The sequence below is a fragment of the Vanellus vanellus genome (genome assembly GCF_965231255.1).
Source record: "Vanellus vanellus genome assembly, chromosome: 10".
Classification (NCBI taxonomy): Eukaryota; Metazoa; Chordata; class Aves; order Charadriiformes; family Charadriidae; genus Vanellus; species Vanellus vanellus.
The window spans coordinates 23,030,414-23,046,284 of NC_138915.1; the positions used below are offsets into that span (position 1 = coordinate 23,030,414).

A 15,871-nucleotide genomic window follows, 5' to 3' on the forward strand; every position below is an offset into this window, starting at 1 on the left:
GTATTAGAAATAGCGTGGCCAGCAGAAGTAGGGAGGTGATTGTGCCCCTGTACTCAGCACTGGTGAGGCCACACCTCGAGTATTGTGTCCAGTTTTGGGCACCTCAATACAAGAGAGATATGGAGGTGCTGGAGGGAGTGCAGAGGAGGGCAATGAAGCTGGTGAAGGGCCTGGCAGACAAATCGTATGAAGAGGGGTTGAAGGAGCTGGGACTGTTTAGTTTGAGGAGGAGGAGGCTGAGGGGAGACCTCATCACTCTCTACAACTATTTGAAAGGACACTGTAGAGAGGTTGGTGCTGGTCTCTTCTCACAGGTAATTAATGACAGAACAAGCCCAAAATGGCTTCAAGCTCCAACAGGGTAGATTTAGACTGAACTGGGGACGCCTGGTCCCAGACCTGCAAAGGGGAGAGCGGCTCGTGAGTGTCCTCTTAATTCGCATTAATAGGCAAAGCTTGGCAAATTTTCAGAAGTGCAGTCTTATCCTGAAATCACTCTCATCACTCTCTACAACTATTTGAAAGGACACTGTAGAGAGGTTGGTGCTGGTCTCTTCTCGCAGGTAATTAATGGCAGAACAAGAGGGAATGGCTTCAAGGTCCAACAGGGCAGAGTTAGACTGAACATTAGGAAAGAATTTTTCACAGAAAGGGTGGTCGGGCATTGGAATAGACTGCCCAGGGAGGTGGTTGAGTCCCCATCCCTGGATGTGTTTAGGAGACGTTTAGATGTGGTGTTGGGGGATATGGTGTAGGGGAGAACTTTGTAGAGTAGGGTAGATGGTTAGACTCGATGATCCCAAGGGTCTCTTCCAACCTAGACAATTCTATGATTCTATCATAGATCCACTGGGCTTTCATATGGGGGAATCCCAAACCTCACTCTCCTCTCCAGTACTTATCTCGGCCAGGCTATCAGCATCCAAACCTGCCAATCTTTACTGTATTTATCCAGCATGGATGAGAAATCGGGACCCAGAGAGAATGAGGCTACGTCTATAGCAGTCCTAGGTGGCCGGCGAGGCACGGGGCTGTGCCCAGCGCTGTGGTCTGCGCCGTCACCGGTAGCAGAGCTGCAGCCACCCACATTCGCATGGTGCCCGTGGCAAACCCCATCTGCCCCGCGGTGAGCAGCACTGGGACCAAAGGGGCCACGGTGTGACAGCGAGAGCAGCCTGGCTCGGTGGTGGTGCCACAGCACGTACGCCCTTGCTATGCACATTGGGCTAGAGTTCTCTGCTGGTTGCCTTCAGCCCAGGTTTGAGGACAAGCTTGAATGAGGTGTGTGCCGCCGTAATCTTGTTCAAAATGAAAGCAAGAGGTAACCTAAATCACCTTCTCGTGGCCACAAAGAGAGGCGGCAACAGAGCAATGAATTCAATCCTGTATCTCCATCCTCTACAGCACCGGTCGGTGAGACACCCTGCTTCTCGGGGGATGCTGACACGCACAGGAAAAAAGGACCACACTTGCACAATTTAGGTATTTACTGAAATAGGGGCAGTTTCTTTCAGATATTGTTCGTCCCCCACAAACTTAAATATAGGAAATACTGAAAAAAACTGATTGCATACCATTGTGGAGCAGAATGATGTAAACCTGCCAGAACGACATCTTTTCCTGAGGTTAATGTAGGTCAGGCTAACCAGGACATAAATGTCCTTGACACTAAGCCAAACTCCATCTGGTCAGAAGCCGTCAAGACTAACAAATTATAGCTCTCTAGCCAGTCTCTTGAGAAAGGACATACCTTGAACTCTTTGCAGCTTGGGTTTGGAAAAGGTCATTGGTAAGTTCAGAGGAATGTAGTGCTCGTGATTGCAAATGGTTTGAAGAAATTCAAACTTGTATTCAACCAGCAGCTGAGAAAAAAAAAAAAAAAAAGACAAACATAAACACATAAACTATGTCTTCAGCTTGATTCATCTGCTTACAGTTCAACGTGTTTGCTGCACAAGGATTGGGGAATCTAAAGAGCATTTGGTGAAGCTCAGTAATAACTGGCAAATTTTGGCGTTGTTCCGCCTAAGTGTCACTGCGTGCAACTGCCGCTTGGGACCTCTTTACCTTTTCCATCCAGACCATTAACCAACCTCTCCTTTAGTTCTGACTCTTTACTTTATTTTAAAGCTTAGCTGCATACGGGCGCTCGGCCCAAAGGGGTCTCTGCCTCCAGAAGACTCCGCAGGAACAGTGGCTAAAGGGCCTCCAAGAGTTGTACAAAACGATCGCTGCAGAGCTTTGACTGACGTAGATATGCACAACTGCAAACCACCTCTCAAGAAACATACCCCTTACCTTCGGGTCTTTTGGGCTGAAGCCAGAAATGTAATCGTTTATCAAGTTAAAAACAAATCCTCTGTCCATAAAGGTCAAACAACGCTGGAGGAAAAAATAGCAACATGTGACCAATTATTAAAAATAAAAGCATTCATCCTAAGTCATCTCCATCCCACCGTCCCGCCAGCAGCCAGATTTGATCCTCAAGGCTGCTGCTGCTTTTCCAAAACCTACTTGATCCTGTTTCTCTGGAATTGTTTGGATGACCTCACTCAAGTCTTCAGCGGACAACAGAAATATTTAAAATGAGAGCACGCGTATTTCCTCTCAGGTTCTGACCAGTTGCTAGCCATGACCCAAAGTCCCAGATAACATACAGCGTATCACAGACTTTCTCTGGGAAAGAGAAAGTTTCTTTCCGAGGAAAGAGAGTCCCCTTCATCATTGAAGAAACCAAAGAGGTGATAAAGTACAAACACATTTGTTTGCTTGCTGCTTATTTCTAATTTTTTTTTATTTTTTTTTTCTCTGATAAAAGCCTGGGAGAAGGAAAGAAACCGCTGACCTTCAGGAAGTTAGCCAAGCTAAAGTTGACATTCCTGGACTCTTCGGGGATTTCGTTATAGCGAATGGTGACGTGAGGGATGATGGCGAGCAGCAGCGAATGCAGGGCGTGCTGGTAGGAGTCGGGGAACCGTTGGCCTCTGGGCAGCTGCAACCAAAAAGCACGTCCCGCGCTCAGCACTGCGAGCCAGCAGCTGGGGAGAGCTCAGCGCGGGCACAAGTCCTCTTTAGCATTTGTTTATGTTGTTTCCGAATAAAACACCGGCACAAAGAAAGCCCCGGCTGAAACCGCGGAGGAGGAGGAGGAGGCTGCAGGAGCCATAAGGAGATCTGGAATTTTTAAGTTACAATTGAGACTGAAAAGGGGAAGAAGGGAAAAGTGAAGTGGAAAAAAAAAAAAAAAAAGATAAAAAAAAGATAAAGGAAAGCTCTGGCTAGCTGTTCAGCTTGGCAGGGTTCTTTTAAATAAAGAGTTAGATAGTTTTTCAGAACAGCTGTGGGAGGAGAGTTTGTGAGAGCCGTGTAACGCAGCATCGAACAAATTTATTTTTACCTTGATTTTGTTTTCTTCCAGTAAGTACATTGCCATTGACTTCGCCAGTGCTTCAAAGAAAAACCACGAGTACTAGAAGGAAGAAAGAATAGTTATTTTTCCCAGCAGGACTGAACATGTTTGGCGCAGCGAGCCCAGCTTGGCACGGGGACCTCTGCTACCGGGAGGAGTCCGGCCAGTCTCGGGGTGGGGACAGCTCTGTCCCCTTCGCACCCCAACACGCCCAGAGTTTGGGGTGCCACCCCCCACGCGTGGCTCGAAGAAAACAGAGAAAACTGGGCAAATGGAAAAGCCCTTTGCCGTGTCCTGCCGTGAGCCTTAAGACAGACAGGTTCCCTGCAAGAATCCGTCTCTCTCGTAAGGGGAGAACCTCAAGGACGTGGATGCGAGGAGCTGCCCTGGTGGCTTTGCTCCTGCGGTGGGTTTGGGTGGGTGAAAGTGTTGGGCTTTATACCAGACCTCCTCTTCCTCCCCTCCACCCCCGGGGGCCAAGTACTGCCGATACTTCACCTTGAGGAGCTTATTGATGGCCAGAAAATCTGCCGACTGCTTCAGGATCGTGGCCATGGAAAGGACCAGGATTTCATGGGTCATCTTCGCCTGCGTGACACTGGGTTTCTCAGCTCGAAAGACGTACTGAGGCAAGAGCAACAGTGTCAGCAGTGTGCCTGCTCCCAGCAGGGAGTTTTGCAGGGCGGTGTGTCAGGACTGACCTTTATAAAGGAGCGCAAGTAGTGGTCTAGACCTTCTTCATGGCACTTGGACACGATGTGCAGAAGAACCCTGGGGAGAAATGTGGTTTGTGTTCAGCACGCAACGCGAGGGCAAGTTCCTCCAGCTCCTGAAAGCAGACACGGGCTGTGTCCTACCCTGCTCAACCCCCAAAGCCTCACTGCTGGCACGGCCAGATTTGCAGAGAGCCCGTACTTGCAGGCTGGCATCCCTCACAGCTCCCGTGGCTGCGCCGCAGCACGGCCCCCTGGATAGAGCACTTGGAGCCGAGGTGGCCAAAGCCTCTTCTCCACTTTGGTGCTGGACCAGGGGTCGCCCAGACCAGCCGCCTTCACCGCTCGAGGCCCCCTGCGCGAGGAGGTGAGGGGTGGGATCTCTCTGCAGGGGATGTATCCTATTTTTCAGCCTCCGTATGTGCCAGGATTAGCTACTTAAGGTCACCTTGCAGCCAGCGTTGGGCACCTGCGCCATGCTCAGGGGTTAGATAAGTCAAACCCCAAAATATTAAGTTAATCTGCTCCGCACCCAGTTCTTTCTGGGTGTATCTACGGACCTGGAAGAGGGAGCGCGAGCCCCCTTGCCCCTCCTGCACACCCTACAGATTCATCCACGCTGTACAGCTTATCACGTGTTGGGTCTGTCCTCACCGGGAGCCCTTTCCTAACGATAACGCAAGCGACAACGAACAGCTATACTGCTACATCAAGTCTGCAAAATGAACACAAAACCCCCACAGAATCTCGGAGAATTATTTTCCCCGCTTCTCCTCAATCGTTTTTATACTCTGATACCTTCCTGCATCCCCGGAATTTACTAATTCTGGAAGGCTCTTTTTTACTTAATTGACATCATCTGCTCCTTGTTACACGCACTGGATTATTTTCGGGCTGTTGCCTTACAGTTCACTGGGGACAGGCAGACCCTGGAAAACATGCCAGCCCTCTGGAAGCGCTCCAGGCGGCCGATGAAGGCAGCGAGCGCCTGGTTTCCCCCAGCCAACACTGGGGATTTACATTCCAGTCCCAGCCAGAGGGAACAACAAACTATTGCACATTGTCACAGACCCCACAGGCCAAACCACAGGGAGGAGTTTACAAGCCATTTATCAGATAAAGCGGGTTTTAAAATCCACTCTGAAAGTCTGGATGAGAAAAAAGTTGTCATTAACGAGAAAGCCACTGACAAACGGGAAAGCATCGGGCCAAGCTTTGGAAAAAATCTCTGGAGGTGAAGGCGGGAGCTGGTCAACCAGGGGTCACTTGTTGCCCTGTCTTTGCCCTCTGGAGATGGAAGCAGAGTGGGATTACAGTGCTCCACACAGGGGGAGTCCCCACAACCTGCACCACGTGGCGCAAGGACTGTGATTGCAATGGGTCCCGCGCCCCGGGGGGGGCCAGAGCTCAGGCCCTGCATCCCGGGGGGACAAGGACTCGGCCTCCGCTTTCATGGGAGCGAGATGCTGTGGGTACACGGATGCACGGTACCTCCTGGAGTCAGAGGAAGATCTCCGTGGAGCGGTGTCCAGCGTTCCCCTTTGCATCGCGGCGCTTCACAGAGGGACAACCACGGGAGGAAGATGGATGTTTTAATGCATCCATCAGTGTAGGGTTGCGGTGGCCGGAGCTAGGCAGGAAAGGTGCTTTTGCACCTTTTGCTGCTTTTTTGGGCCCAAGCAGAAGGCTGCAGGCAGCAGAAGGTGGCCCAGGCCCTGGCCGGTGCTGCCCTCTTGGGGCTGCAGGCTCGGTAGAGCATCACTGCGCAAACCGCTGCCGAGCCCGCACGGATGCGGCGGCAGCTTCTGCAGCCCAACGCGCCCAGCTCCGGGGGATTTTTAGCAATACCCCTGACTCCGGGAACTGGCGGGCAGGGATGGGACCAGGGCACCACTCCCGCAAGGAAACCTCATCTGCTGCCTGCCGCTGGGATGTGCCCGGGTGCTCCGGTGCCTTTCGACACCCCAATAATTCAGCTCCCAGAGCCAAACCCGTCGGCAAACCCTCTTCCTTTTGAAAAACAAAGTGGAAGTAATCTTTAAAATACCGCATTTTTCACCACGCAGCTCCCAGGACAAGGTCCCCACACTGTCCCACGCCACCCAGCCAGCGGCTGGTGTCTCGCAGCACGGGAGCAAGCGGCAGGGGACAACCAGTGCTGCCACTTAGCACCTTGTACTGGGAAACCACACGCAGCTTTGCACTGCAGTTTGTGGCTTTGCCTTCATAACCGAAGAACACCGGATGATTTACCAGACACTCACATGGTGCAGTTGACGGCTACTTCGTCTTCCTGGGTCACATTTGTAAGGACTCTAAATAGTTGCATAAGAATTACAGGTAGAAACTGAATCATTACTTGGCTCTCCATGGCGTGCAAACACTAAAACAAATGTTCAAAACACAGACACTTTTAGTTCAACATTTTGCAGATGTTAAGTATTTATAGTGCGCAGACATTTCTGTGGCAAAAGGACAGGCGTGAGCGAACGCTTCAGGCTTTGGGCTTCAGGACAGGAGGAGTCGGAGCCGCAGCAGTGCTTACTGCCTGCCTTCCCGCTGACAGATCCCAGCTGCACGCCTCCGGGGAGCAGCATGAATCACTCGTGGCAGGTATTAACCCTCCTCTCAGATGCGCCCAGGCAGCTGTGCCTTCATTAGAGGTCACAGGCTCTGATTTGACCCCAATAACCCAGAATCTCCCAACTCTCCCCATCCCTTAAGACAGTTTATGTGAAGTCACCAAGTCCCGTTTTCAGCGTGGAAAACCTGACGCCTGATGACTCACAGTGAGGTTTTTCCCCAAAGAGCGAAGCTTGCCATCGGAAATGGGATTAAAGGGACTTGGTGAAGGTCAAGATCATCTGGTGGGTACGCTTTCCACCCACATAAACCTCTTTTGCCTGACTCTCACAACACGGGTCTAGGAAAGGCAGTGTGTTGCATTTTCAATTTTCAAACCTGCAAATCTAACGGAAGGTTCTTAAATCTGTATCTAGTTATTGAAATTACTGAGGTACTGGTGGTACGAAGCCCTCGCTTATGGTTGGCACGTAGATGTCCCCCTGCCTGCAGGCTGCAGCGAGGTCGCCGGGATGAAATGCTCGCAAGAAAACAACTGTTCTTCTAGCGCCTGGCTTCAAAACCTGCCGTTATTTCTATTTCTTAAAATATTTATACGTTATCTGAAACGCACCCAGTAACTCTGCGATGATAAATCCCCACCGCTGGAAGCGGGGCTGTTGCTACAGCAGCACTCTCAAAAACAGGCAGTTATGGAAGGAAACAAGGACAGTAAACAGCCGAGAAATATATTCCCTGCAGAAGCCTTCGCTGGACCTGCTCCGAGGCCCTTACTCGTGCCGCAGCGATTGCCAAAAAGCCAGGGCTGGGTCACAGGTCATCTGTGGTCATATTTAACCAATTGATAATGGCTTAAATCAGACAGACCTTTTTCAGCCTGAAAAAAAGATATTCCTGTTTTGAATGGCAACCCCTGAAAACTAGGAATTGTGCTACAGTTTAAAGGTTTGGATCAGATCTAGGGCAGCGGGGGAGGAGTGTGCGAGCCCGCCAGGAGGAGGGTTTGCCGCCAGCGCGGCAGAGCGCTGCTGACTGCTTGTTGTACCTCCTGCGAAAGGCAGCGGGAAGCAGCAGGCAGAGAGCAGACCGCCGTGTCAGTAAGCAAAGGTAAAGATACCGCACGCCGCACCGGTCCCAGCGCCGCAGCGAGCGCGTGTTCCTACAGGGCAGGGCTGCAGGTATTTACTGGTGGTCCGCAAAATCACAAACGAAGCCCACCGACAGGCACTGTTCACCTTTAGGTATTTCACAAGCTCTCCTGGGACTTCCTTAGCTCCCGCCTGAACCAGCTGGCAGTACTGGAAGAATTTGTGCAAGTGCATGTCCTGGAAGAGAAGAAAAACAAGTTCAACGCAGCAGTCTCAACATTTGTCAACGCCTACTCTGCAGCGCACACCCAAAAATCTGCCGACATCCCCGCGGCAGTGGGCCCTGTGCCTAGCAAGCCCCACGTCGGTACCAGTGGCACTTTCGGTCCCCAGCTGCCATCTCCCAGGAGTAGACTGCCGCTCCCTGCCTCTTCCAACGTACCCAGCCACTGCCTCCCAGCTAATCTCGAGTTGAAGCACAAAACTGCCAGCAGCGTTAAATTTCTCCTGTGGTCGCAATCCCTGTCCAACACTGGCCTGGAGGAGTGGGAGTCCTTCTGTCCCACCTGCGAGACTGCCTCACCATCTGCCTCACCGACCTACTGCTCTCCGTCTGAGGCACTCTCCTTCCCATTGCTCTCCCTTCCTTCTCCAAGGTTAAATTTAATTACCTTGGTTATTTAAGCCTGAAAAGCATCCGGGAATGTATGAATGCCATCCAGAGGGGCCTGGACAGGCTGGAGAGGTGGGCTCACGCCAACCTCATGCTGTTCAACCAGGCCAAGTGCAAGGTCCTACATTAGGGTTGGGGCAATCCCAAGCACAACTCCAGGCTGGGCAGGGAATGGCTGGAGAGCAGCCCTGAGGAGAAGGACTTGGGGCTGTTGGTGGATGAGAAGCTCAACATGAGCCAACAATGTGTTGGCCAGAAGGCCAACTGTATCCCGGGCTGCATCCCCCGCAGCGTGGCCAGCAGGGCGAGGGGGGGATTCTGCCCCTCTGCTGCGCTCTGGGGAGACCCCCCCGCAGTGCTGCCTCCAGCTCGGGGGGTCCCAACAGCAGAAGGACACGGAGCTGTTGGAGCGGGGACAGAGGAGGCCCCGGAGCTGCTGGGAGGGCTGGAGCCCCTCTGCTGGGAGGACAGGCTGGGAGAGGTGGGGGGGTTCAGACTGGAGAAGAGAAGGCTCCGAGGAGACCTCAGAGCCCCTTCCAGTGCCTAAAGGGGCTCCAGGAGAGCTGGGGAGGGACTCTGGATCAGGGAGGGGAGCCATGGGACGAGGGGGGACGGTTTTAAACTGAAAGAGGGGAGATATAGATGAGATATGAGGAAGAAATTCTCTCCCGTGAGGGTGGTGAGCCCCTGGCGCAGGGTGCCCCGAGAAGCTGTGGCTGCCCCATCCCTGGAGGTGTTCAAGGCCAGGTTGGACGGGGCTTGGGGCAACCTGGGCTGGGGGGAGGTGGCCCTGCCCAGGGCAGGGGGTGGGACTGGATGGTCTTCAAGGTCCCTTCCAACCTAAACCATTTTATGATTCTATGACTTTAGTGGGGAGTGGAACGATTGCGCAGCTCTCAGCGCTGCACAGAATCAGCAAGACCCTAAAACAGGTTTAGATGATGCTGAAAATGAGTTGGTGTGAATGGAAGTGCAGCTGATTGCATCCAGGACGGGAGAACAAGCCCTGCCAAGGGACTTCCGCCGTGAGCAGCACTGAGAGGAGGTGCCCCAGAGCATGCGCTGGGGATCTTTGCTGTATATCACATGAAGCATGGGGAAGTCCACCACTACCATAACATGGCAGAACACACGAGGACTCAGTAAAACAACCTGAACTGGTTTCAAAGGGAAATCAGGACCCTTGTTTTCTTGTGTCTTCTGTTGTCAGCAAACCCCTTTTTTTTTTTTTTTTTTAAACTCAATGAAGAGTCAAATATCTGGGGAAACCCCCCCATCTTCACTCTTTTGCATCATCGAAGCAGCTCGTTTGCTTAAATGTCTCCTTGGTCCTGCCAGTTACAGTGCAATTGGCCAAGAAAACATCAGCCTCTCCCTAGGCTCATTCACTCATACAACTGCCTCATCGCGTCCAGACGAAGGAGACGTCCCTGCAAGTACTCCCAGACCTGCTGCTACAGAAGCATCCCAGTGCTGCTCTGCAAACACAGGGACCTCTTTCCCACAGCACCTACGGCATAGCAGTAGTAGGGATACAGCAATCGCGTCCTCCGCACTTGTGTAGAAAGTCTTTAAGAACGAGGTGCTCCTCTTACCTGAGTGTAAACGGTCGAATCCAAATGGATTCTGATTTTAAACAGCGGCTTTGCTCCGTCCACCCACTTCGCATCCACGCTGGGCTGCTGTGAACAGACAACACGCGAGTACTTGGTGAGAAGGTGACTCTGTCCAGACAGACTCGTACTCAGAAGGGACGGGTTTGGGGGGGAAGAACGGGTTCCTCCCGCAGTGCAAACACCAGTGACCTGACTGCAGCCACGGTGGGGCAAAGGCACCCCCATGAGAAGGTGCCCACAGAGCACGTGCCCACTCTCCTGCTCTGCACCACCTACAACAGCCCGGTCCAGCTTGCCACAAAAATATTCTCTGCACCTAGATAGCCACGGAAAATGGAATTAAAAGCGTCCCATCTCCCACCTCTAAGAACCTTAAGCTGTTGGGCTGCACTGCAGTAGGGATCTTTCCACTGAGCAGGGCACAAACACAACCCCAGAACTTCCAGTGGTAACAAAAGCTCAGCTTTCCTCTTCCCCTTATGTTTAAGCCCATGTTAAACGGCCTTCCTACCCTTCGTGACTCTGTGTCCCCCAGACCCAGGTAGCCAGGTGGAAGGTTGGATGAAACCGGCAAATGCCGCTCCAGGGTGACAATGCGTCCGTCCTTCAGCAACGGGACCCAGGCGTATCCCACTGTGGAGGCAACCGGTGGACCAGAGTTAGCAGACACACAGCGATACGTGTTTGGCTCAAGCTCCAAAACGAGCTGCGTCTCACCCTGAGAAGATCAAACCCGCAGTTGCGCAAGCGGCTTCAATGAGGCTGGGATCGACCGCGTCAGCCTCGCTAAAGCACGGTTCACCTGCTGACTCGGGGAACGAAATTCAGACGCAGCACAACCAAGATCAGGAGTGGGTTTGGGGGGCAGAAACGGCGCGTGAGCCGTGGCTGTTGCCCCATGGCCAGGGTCCCTCAGCCGCCCAAGGACCGGCTGAATGGAGAAGCATCCCCACCAGCGAGACCGGGGTGGGCTCAGGCTCTCCCACGTGCCTGGTGTCGGCAGGAGCAGCGCCCGAAGCCCTGATCTCGCGGCGAGTTTTCGTTGGTGACTTGACTGACAGTCAACCCACTCAGAAAAGCCAAGTCCAAGAGCACGCAGAAAGAGCTCTCAGATGGCAGCAAAAATCTGAGCTTTAGTCTACACTAAAACCATTGTGGTTTATTCCAGTTCAGACCTAGGATTTGTATTAGGTTGCTTTCAATAAAGAAAATTCAGATAGGCTAATATGTTAATCAAATATTTTCTCACGCCCCTACATTCATTTTATCTTGGACTCTTAAACTCCAACCGAAGTAATTTAAGCAGTGAACATACCTTGAGTTTCAACGGTGTCCTGTTTTTTCGATGTTGCCTTTGTATTAATTTCACAGCTGACATGATAGAAGGTGAAAAGCAAATGATGCTTTTGATGGAGGTGAATTGGAAGCTCAATTTTAATCTAAAATGATATCATGATAGATAAGACTGTATTTTTAATTGTGGAGTAATATTTTAAATTCTATTTTATTTCACAAATGCTATGTTGTATGTAGTTACACAAGACACATTCTTACCCATCTTAAATAACTCCTGGCTAACATTTTCAGCACGTTTGCACATTACTTATTAATGGGAGCGTGTGATTGGAGTGCACAAAGCGTGACAGTAAAGACAGCAGAAAACAAACTGGCATTAAAAATTGACAGAGCCTCTGGCTTTGCTGAGCCCTTCTACTGAGGCAAAGGGCTGACGATTATTTTTACCCATATTTCACCCAGCCCTGGAAAAAGAGATAGCCCGAAAGGCCCCTTGGCTTTGTAGCATCCAGGAAAATCTGCTATTTCCCACCATTTCGTTTTTACCTCATCGTAGAACTCTGGACTCTGGTTGTGATGCAGCACGGCAGCATACGCATTCGTGGTCAGGAGATGACCTCCGGGTTTGCCATATATACACTGGGAACACAAACGGAGAGCCGGATTCAGGGTCGCTGCTGGCCAAATTAAAACAGCGAGCGTGGAAACTCAGTGCTTTCCCGTTGTCCTGCTCAGCCTGGCTGGCACTCCGTACACAGCAGCGAGCATACGGCAGCCCTATTAACAGGTACCCACCTTTAACGGTCTGCCATCAGCTTCATCTGAGTCCCTGAACTCAACACAGACAGCGATATTCCTTGCCTGAAATGGGGGAGAAGAGGAGGATGAGCCATCACTACAGGTCAGCGGCATCGGCCCAGACCACGCCGGCTCTGGCTGCAGCCCGTTCTGCAGGTCACTCACCTTTGCAAACACCTTCTGGTTCTCATACTTCAGATGCAAAGGGTAGACGTAGAGGTGGTTTTTGTAGACAGTGAAGGGATAACAGTATTTTGCAACTTCTGGGACAAGCTCCTCCACTTCAACTGCAATGTCCTCACAGCTCTTCTCAAAAGGCTTTATAGGGATATAAGAAGCTGTGACACAATCTAGGAGAGAAGGGAAGCTTGGATAAGCACACACCTCACAAACACGCGAAGTACAGCCCATGTGAAAGGAAATTCGTGGGTCTGAAACTGCCATTGCCCCCGAGCAGCCAGTTCTCTTCACGTCAGAGCACCGTGTGTCTTGACCAGGCAGCAGGACTCGACTGCTCCTGTTGAAATGATTAAGGGAAAATTCTCCCCTTGATCACGCCAACTTCTGTGGTCCCCGACTGCATTAGCAATACTGAGAAAAGACGGGTGAACGGGCACCAGGGGGCTCTGCTCCCCTTGCCAGTGGGAACTGCAGAAATGGCACCTTCCCGTAGCTCTGGGCAGAGCCAAAGCCTCTTGTGAACGACCCACGTCTGGGCAGGGACAGCCGCTCTGCCCAGCACCTGCACCACGAGTCTTCCAGGAATCTAACCCATGAAGTTACTGTGCTATAATCACGCAAACATGACCTGACTGAAGCAGACAGGCTACTGAGATGATGACTTGAGACCGACGTCTCAAAGCGCGTCGGTCCCACCGCGTCAGTCCTTTCCCACTCTCTGCTTCAGAAAGATGTTCGATGGTTATGTGGCCTCCAAATACCAGCGGGCAAGCCCTGCCTAATTCACCGAGACTCACGTCCACCACGAGGGAGCATTCATCTCAATTTTTCCTGTTCTTTGAAAGGCCGTCACTTAAGTCCACGAGAAAAGCCTTTTGAACAGGGGACCGGAGATTGGTATAATAATAACAGCAAAAGCAGGCAGGTGGCTCCCTTCAGATTTAGGATGCGATGGCCAAACTGCAAAGCAGATGCACCCCTCGGGTAATCCTCTGCACTTGGACCACATCCCTCCACAGAATCCATCAGAGAGACTTACAAGTCAGTGGTTGTGCCGAATTACTCATTTCTCATTGCAGCCTCGAGATATCCTTGTTAACGAAACAGCAAAACTCTCCATAGAAGCACTAACTCCTGAGGCTAGAGCCACCAGCACTTATTTTACGATCCAAGACGCTTACTTGTGAAGTCCAGCGGGATGTCCTTGATGACGATATTCAACTGGGCTGGAATGACCTGCAGCTTTGTCTTCTCTGGCCTGCGTTAGGGAGAAAGGAACAAGAGTGTGAACCTTGAAAGCTCAGGTGCAGAATGCATCAGCAGCACTTTTCGTTACCCTCTGAGCATTTTAGAAATCGTCATCTCATGCTTAACTGTTTAAAAATGTATATTAAAAGGCCGGCTCAGCCTCTGCACCAGCCTCTTACACTTACTTCTTATACTCTGCTAAAAGCTTCAGCATATCTTCATTCGAGAGTTTGCCGCTGTCTTGTTTGTATAGAGGCGAGAATTTTCCTTCAGCATCGAGAGTGCCCTGGGAGTCTTTGAAAACTGGTCTGCAGGAAAGAAGAGACACATTTTCCTAAACACCGGTAAATACGCAGACACAAAGGCCTTTGACCCGTCAGACTGAAGGGCAGTTTATCAGGCAAGAGGTTTGCCGGCCTGGGACAGATCTGAATGCCGCCAGACCTCCCGATCACCCTTCCATCCTCACGTGTCGCTCACACAGACTGCAGTCCACCCTGTCATCACCCACTTCCCTTCTCTCCAGGAAAGGAGTGCGCAATGAAGCCCAGTCTGAGGACACAGAATCATAGAATCGTCTGGGTTGGAAGGGACTTTTAAGATCATTGAGTCCAACCATCAACCCAGCACTGCCCAGCCCACCACTAACCTACGTCCCTCAGCACCACGTCTGCCCGTCTGTTAAACACCTTCAGGGATGGCGACTCCACCACTGCCCTGGGCAGCCTGTGCCAGTGCTGGACAACCCTTTCAGGGAAGAACTTCTTCCTAATATCCAATCTAAACCCACCATGGTGCAACTTGAGGCTGTTTCCTCTTGTCCCATCGCTTGTTCCTTGGGAGCAGAGACCCCCCCCCCTCACTACCCCCTCCTTTCAGGGAGCTGTAGAGAGCGAGAAGGTCTCCCCTCAGCCCCCTCTTCTCCAGGCTGAGCACCCCCAGGTCCCTCAGCCACTCCTCATGAGACGTGTGCTCCAGACCCCTCACAGCTCCGTTGCCCTTCTCTGAACACGCTCTGGCCCCTCAATGTCCTTCTTTTTGTGAGGGGCCCAAAACTGAACACAGCACTGGAGATGGGGCCTCACCAGTGCCCCATGAGCTCCCCCCTGACCCCAGAGCAGCAGGCTGGACTCTGCTCTGGATGAACACCGGCATCTTTGCCCTTGAATACAAAGGCTGTGAGCGTCTGCGTTCAGCAGGAACATTAAAGCATCCGTACTCCCTTTCTGTGCGAAGTTTCCTCTGAAGCCCGCAAGGAAACTGTTCCAGGGATGCAGAGCAGCACAGCTCCCCACGCCAGGCTGTCGGCCACCCAACTCCCTGGTCTCCAAATGCTGCTTTTTACCCAGCAGGAACCAATCTGAAAGCCCGTCAAAGTCAATGCCCACAGAGGGCCCACCGTTAGGCTTGCGAGAGGGCTGAGGCGGTGGGGTGGCTCCCGGGAGCGAGCTGCACCTCAGAAACGCCATCTTGAAAGCGTCACAGCAAATTCCAGCTCCACAATACACATTGCAAGCCGTATGCCACCAAATCCCAGCCCACTGCGACAGCCATCTGGTGTTCCCATGTCATTACCATCCCTTTCGTCAGCACCAAACAGCAGTTTAGCAACAGGAGGCGGCAGCAGAGGGATGAACTCGCCTTCAGGCCTTCCTCTGATGTGAGGTTTAGGGGATTGATGCACTCTATCAGCCCCAATAAAAGAACAGCGAGGGAATGGGATCGCTATCTCCAGTCATTCCCAAAAATATTAATTAAAGCAGAGTCGAAGATGGGAGACAAACCCCAGCTGATTGCTCCCACCAGGCCCAGAGGTCCTCCGCTCCCATCCCGTCCCTGGCAACGGCCGATGCCAGGAGGGAATTTCTGCGGCGATTCCCGCGGTAGCAGGGGACGGGATAACTCATCCCCGGGAATGTTCTGCCCTGATAGCAGTAGCTACGGGTCAGCAGGAAGGTTACTGCCTTCCCAGCACTGTTTACTTTTTAATATTTCGTTTCTAATTTTAGACAGAGCATCTCAGGCCAATCCCCCTTCTGTTTTGGGAATTGGAGCCAGATTCTGCCCTCGGCTGCACCTTCACTGGCTTCAGCCGCTCGGCCCTCGGCCGGACCACGTCCCGGATAACCGGCGGCAGCTCCCGCCACGGCCGAGGGGCACCCCGGGGTGACTAACCTGGCAGCCCAACCGAAGGGCATCCTGTACTGTCCCAGACGGCTGCACACCTGCTTGGCCACCTTATGGACCTTCTGGGCAGTCTGCAAAAC

At 52.1% G+C, this 15,871-nt stretch overlaps 1 protein-coding gene across 1 annotated transcript in view; it reads right to left on the reverse strand.

The window, feature by feature from the left end:
• Positions 1-15,871, reverse strand: part of DOCK11 (dedicator of cytokinesis 11) — a gene marked incomplete at its 5' end in the record, with an annotated part of 94,197 nt that overhangs the window by 39,266 nt on the left and 39,060 nt on the right. The window contains 17 exons of the mRNA XM_082488470.1: positions 1,751-1,862; positions 2,299-2,382; positions 2,846-2,992; positions 3,398-3,469; positions 3,908-4,033; positions 4,111-4,180; positions 6,387-6,505; positions 7,941-8,030; positions 10,062-10,148; positions 10,594-10,715; positions 11,398-11,521; positions 11,925-12,017; positions 12,174-12,239; positions 12,342-12,526; positions 13,538-13,614; positions 13,790-13,912; positions 15,780-15,862. Coding sequence (XP_082344596.1) covers positions 1,751-1,862; positions 2,299-2,382; positions 2,846-2,992; positions 3,398-3,469; positions 3,908-4,033; positions 4,111-4,180; positions 6,387-6,505; positions 7,941-8,030; positions 10,062-10,148; positions 10,594-10,715; positions 11,398-11,521; positions 11,925-12,017; positions 12,174-12,239; positions 12,342-12,526; positions 13,538-13,614; positions 13,790-13,912; positions 15,780-15,862 — 1,780 coding nt within the window. The remainder of the gene's footprint in view (positions 1-1,750; positions 1,863-2,298; positions 2,383-2,845; positions 2,993-3,397; positions 3,470-3,907; positions 4,034-4,110; positions 4,181-6,386; positions 6,506-7,940; positions 8,031-10,061; positions 10,149-10,593; positions 10,716-11,397; positions 11,522-11,924; positions 12,018-12,173; positions 12,240-12,341; positions 12,527-13,537; positions 13,615-13,789; positions 13,913-15,779; positions 15,863-15,871) is intronic.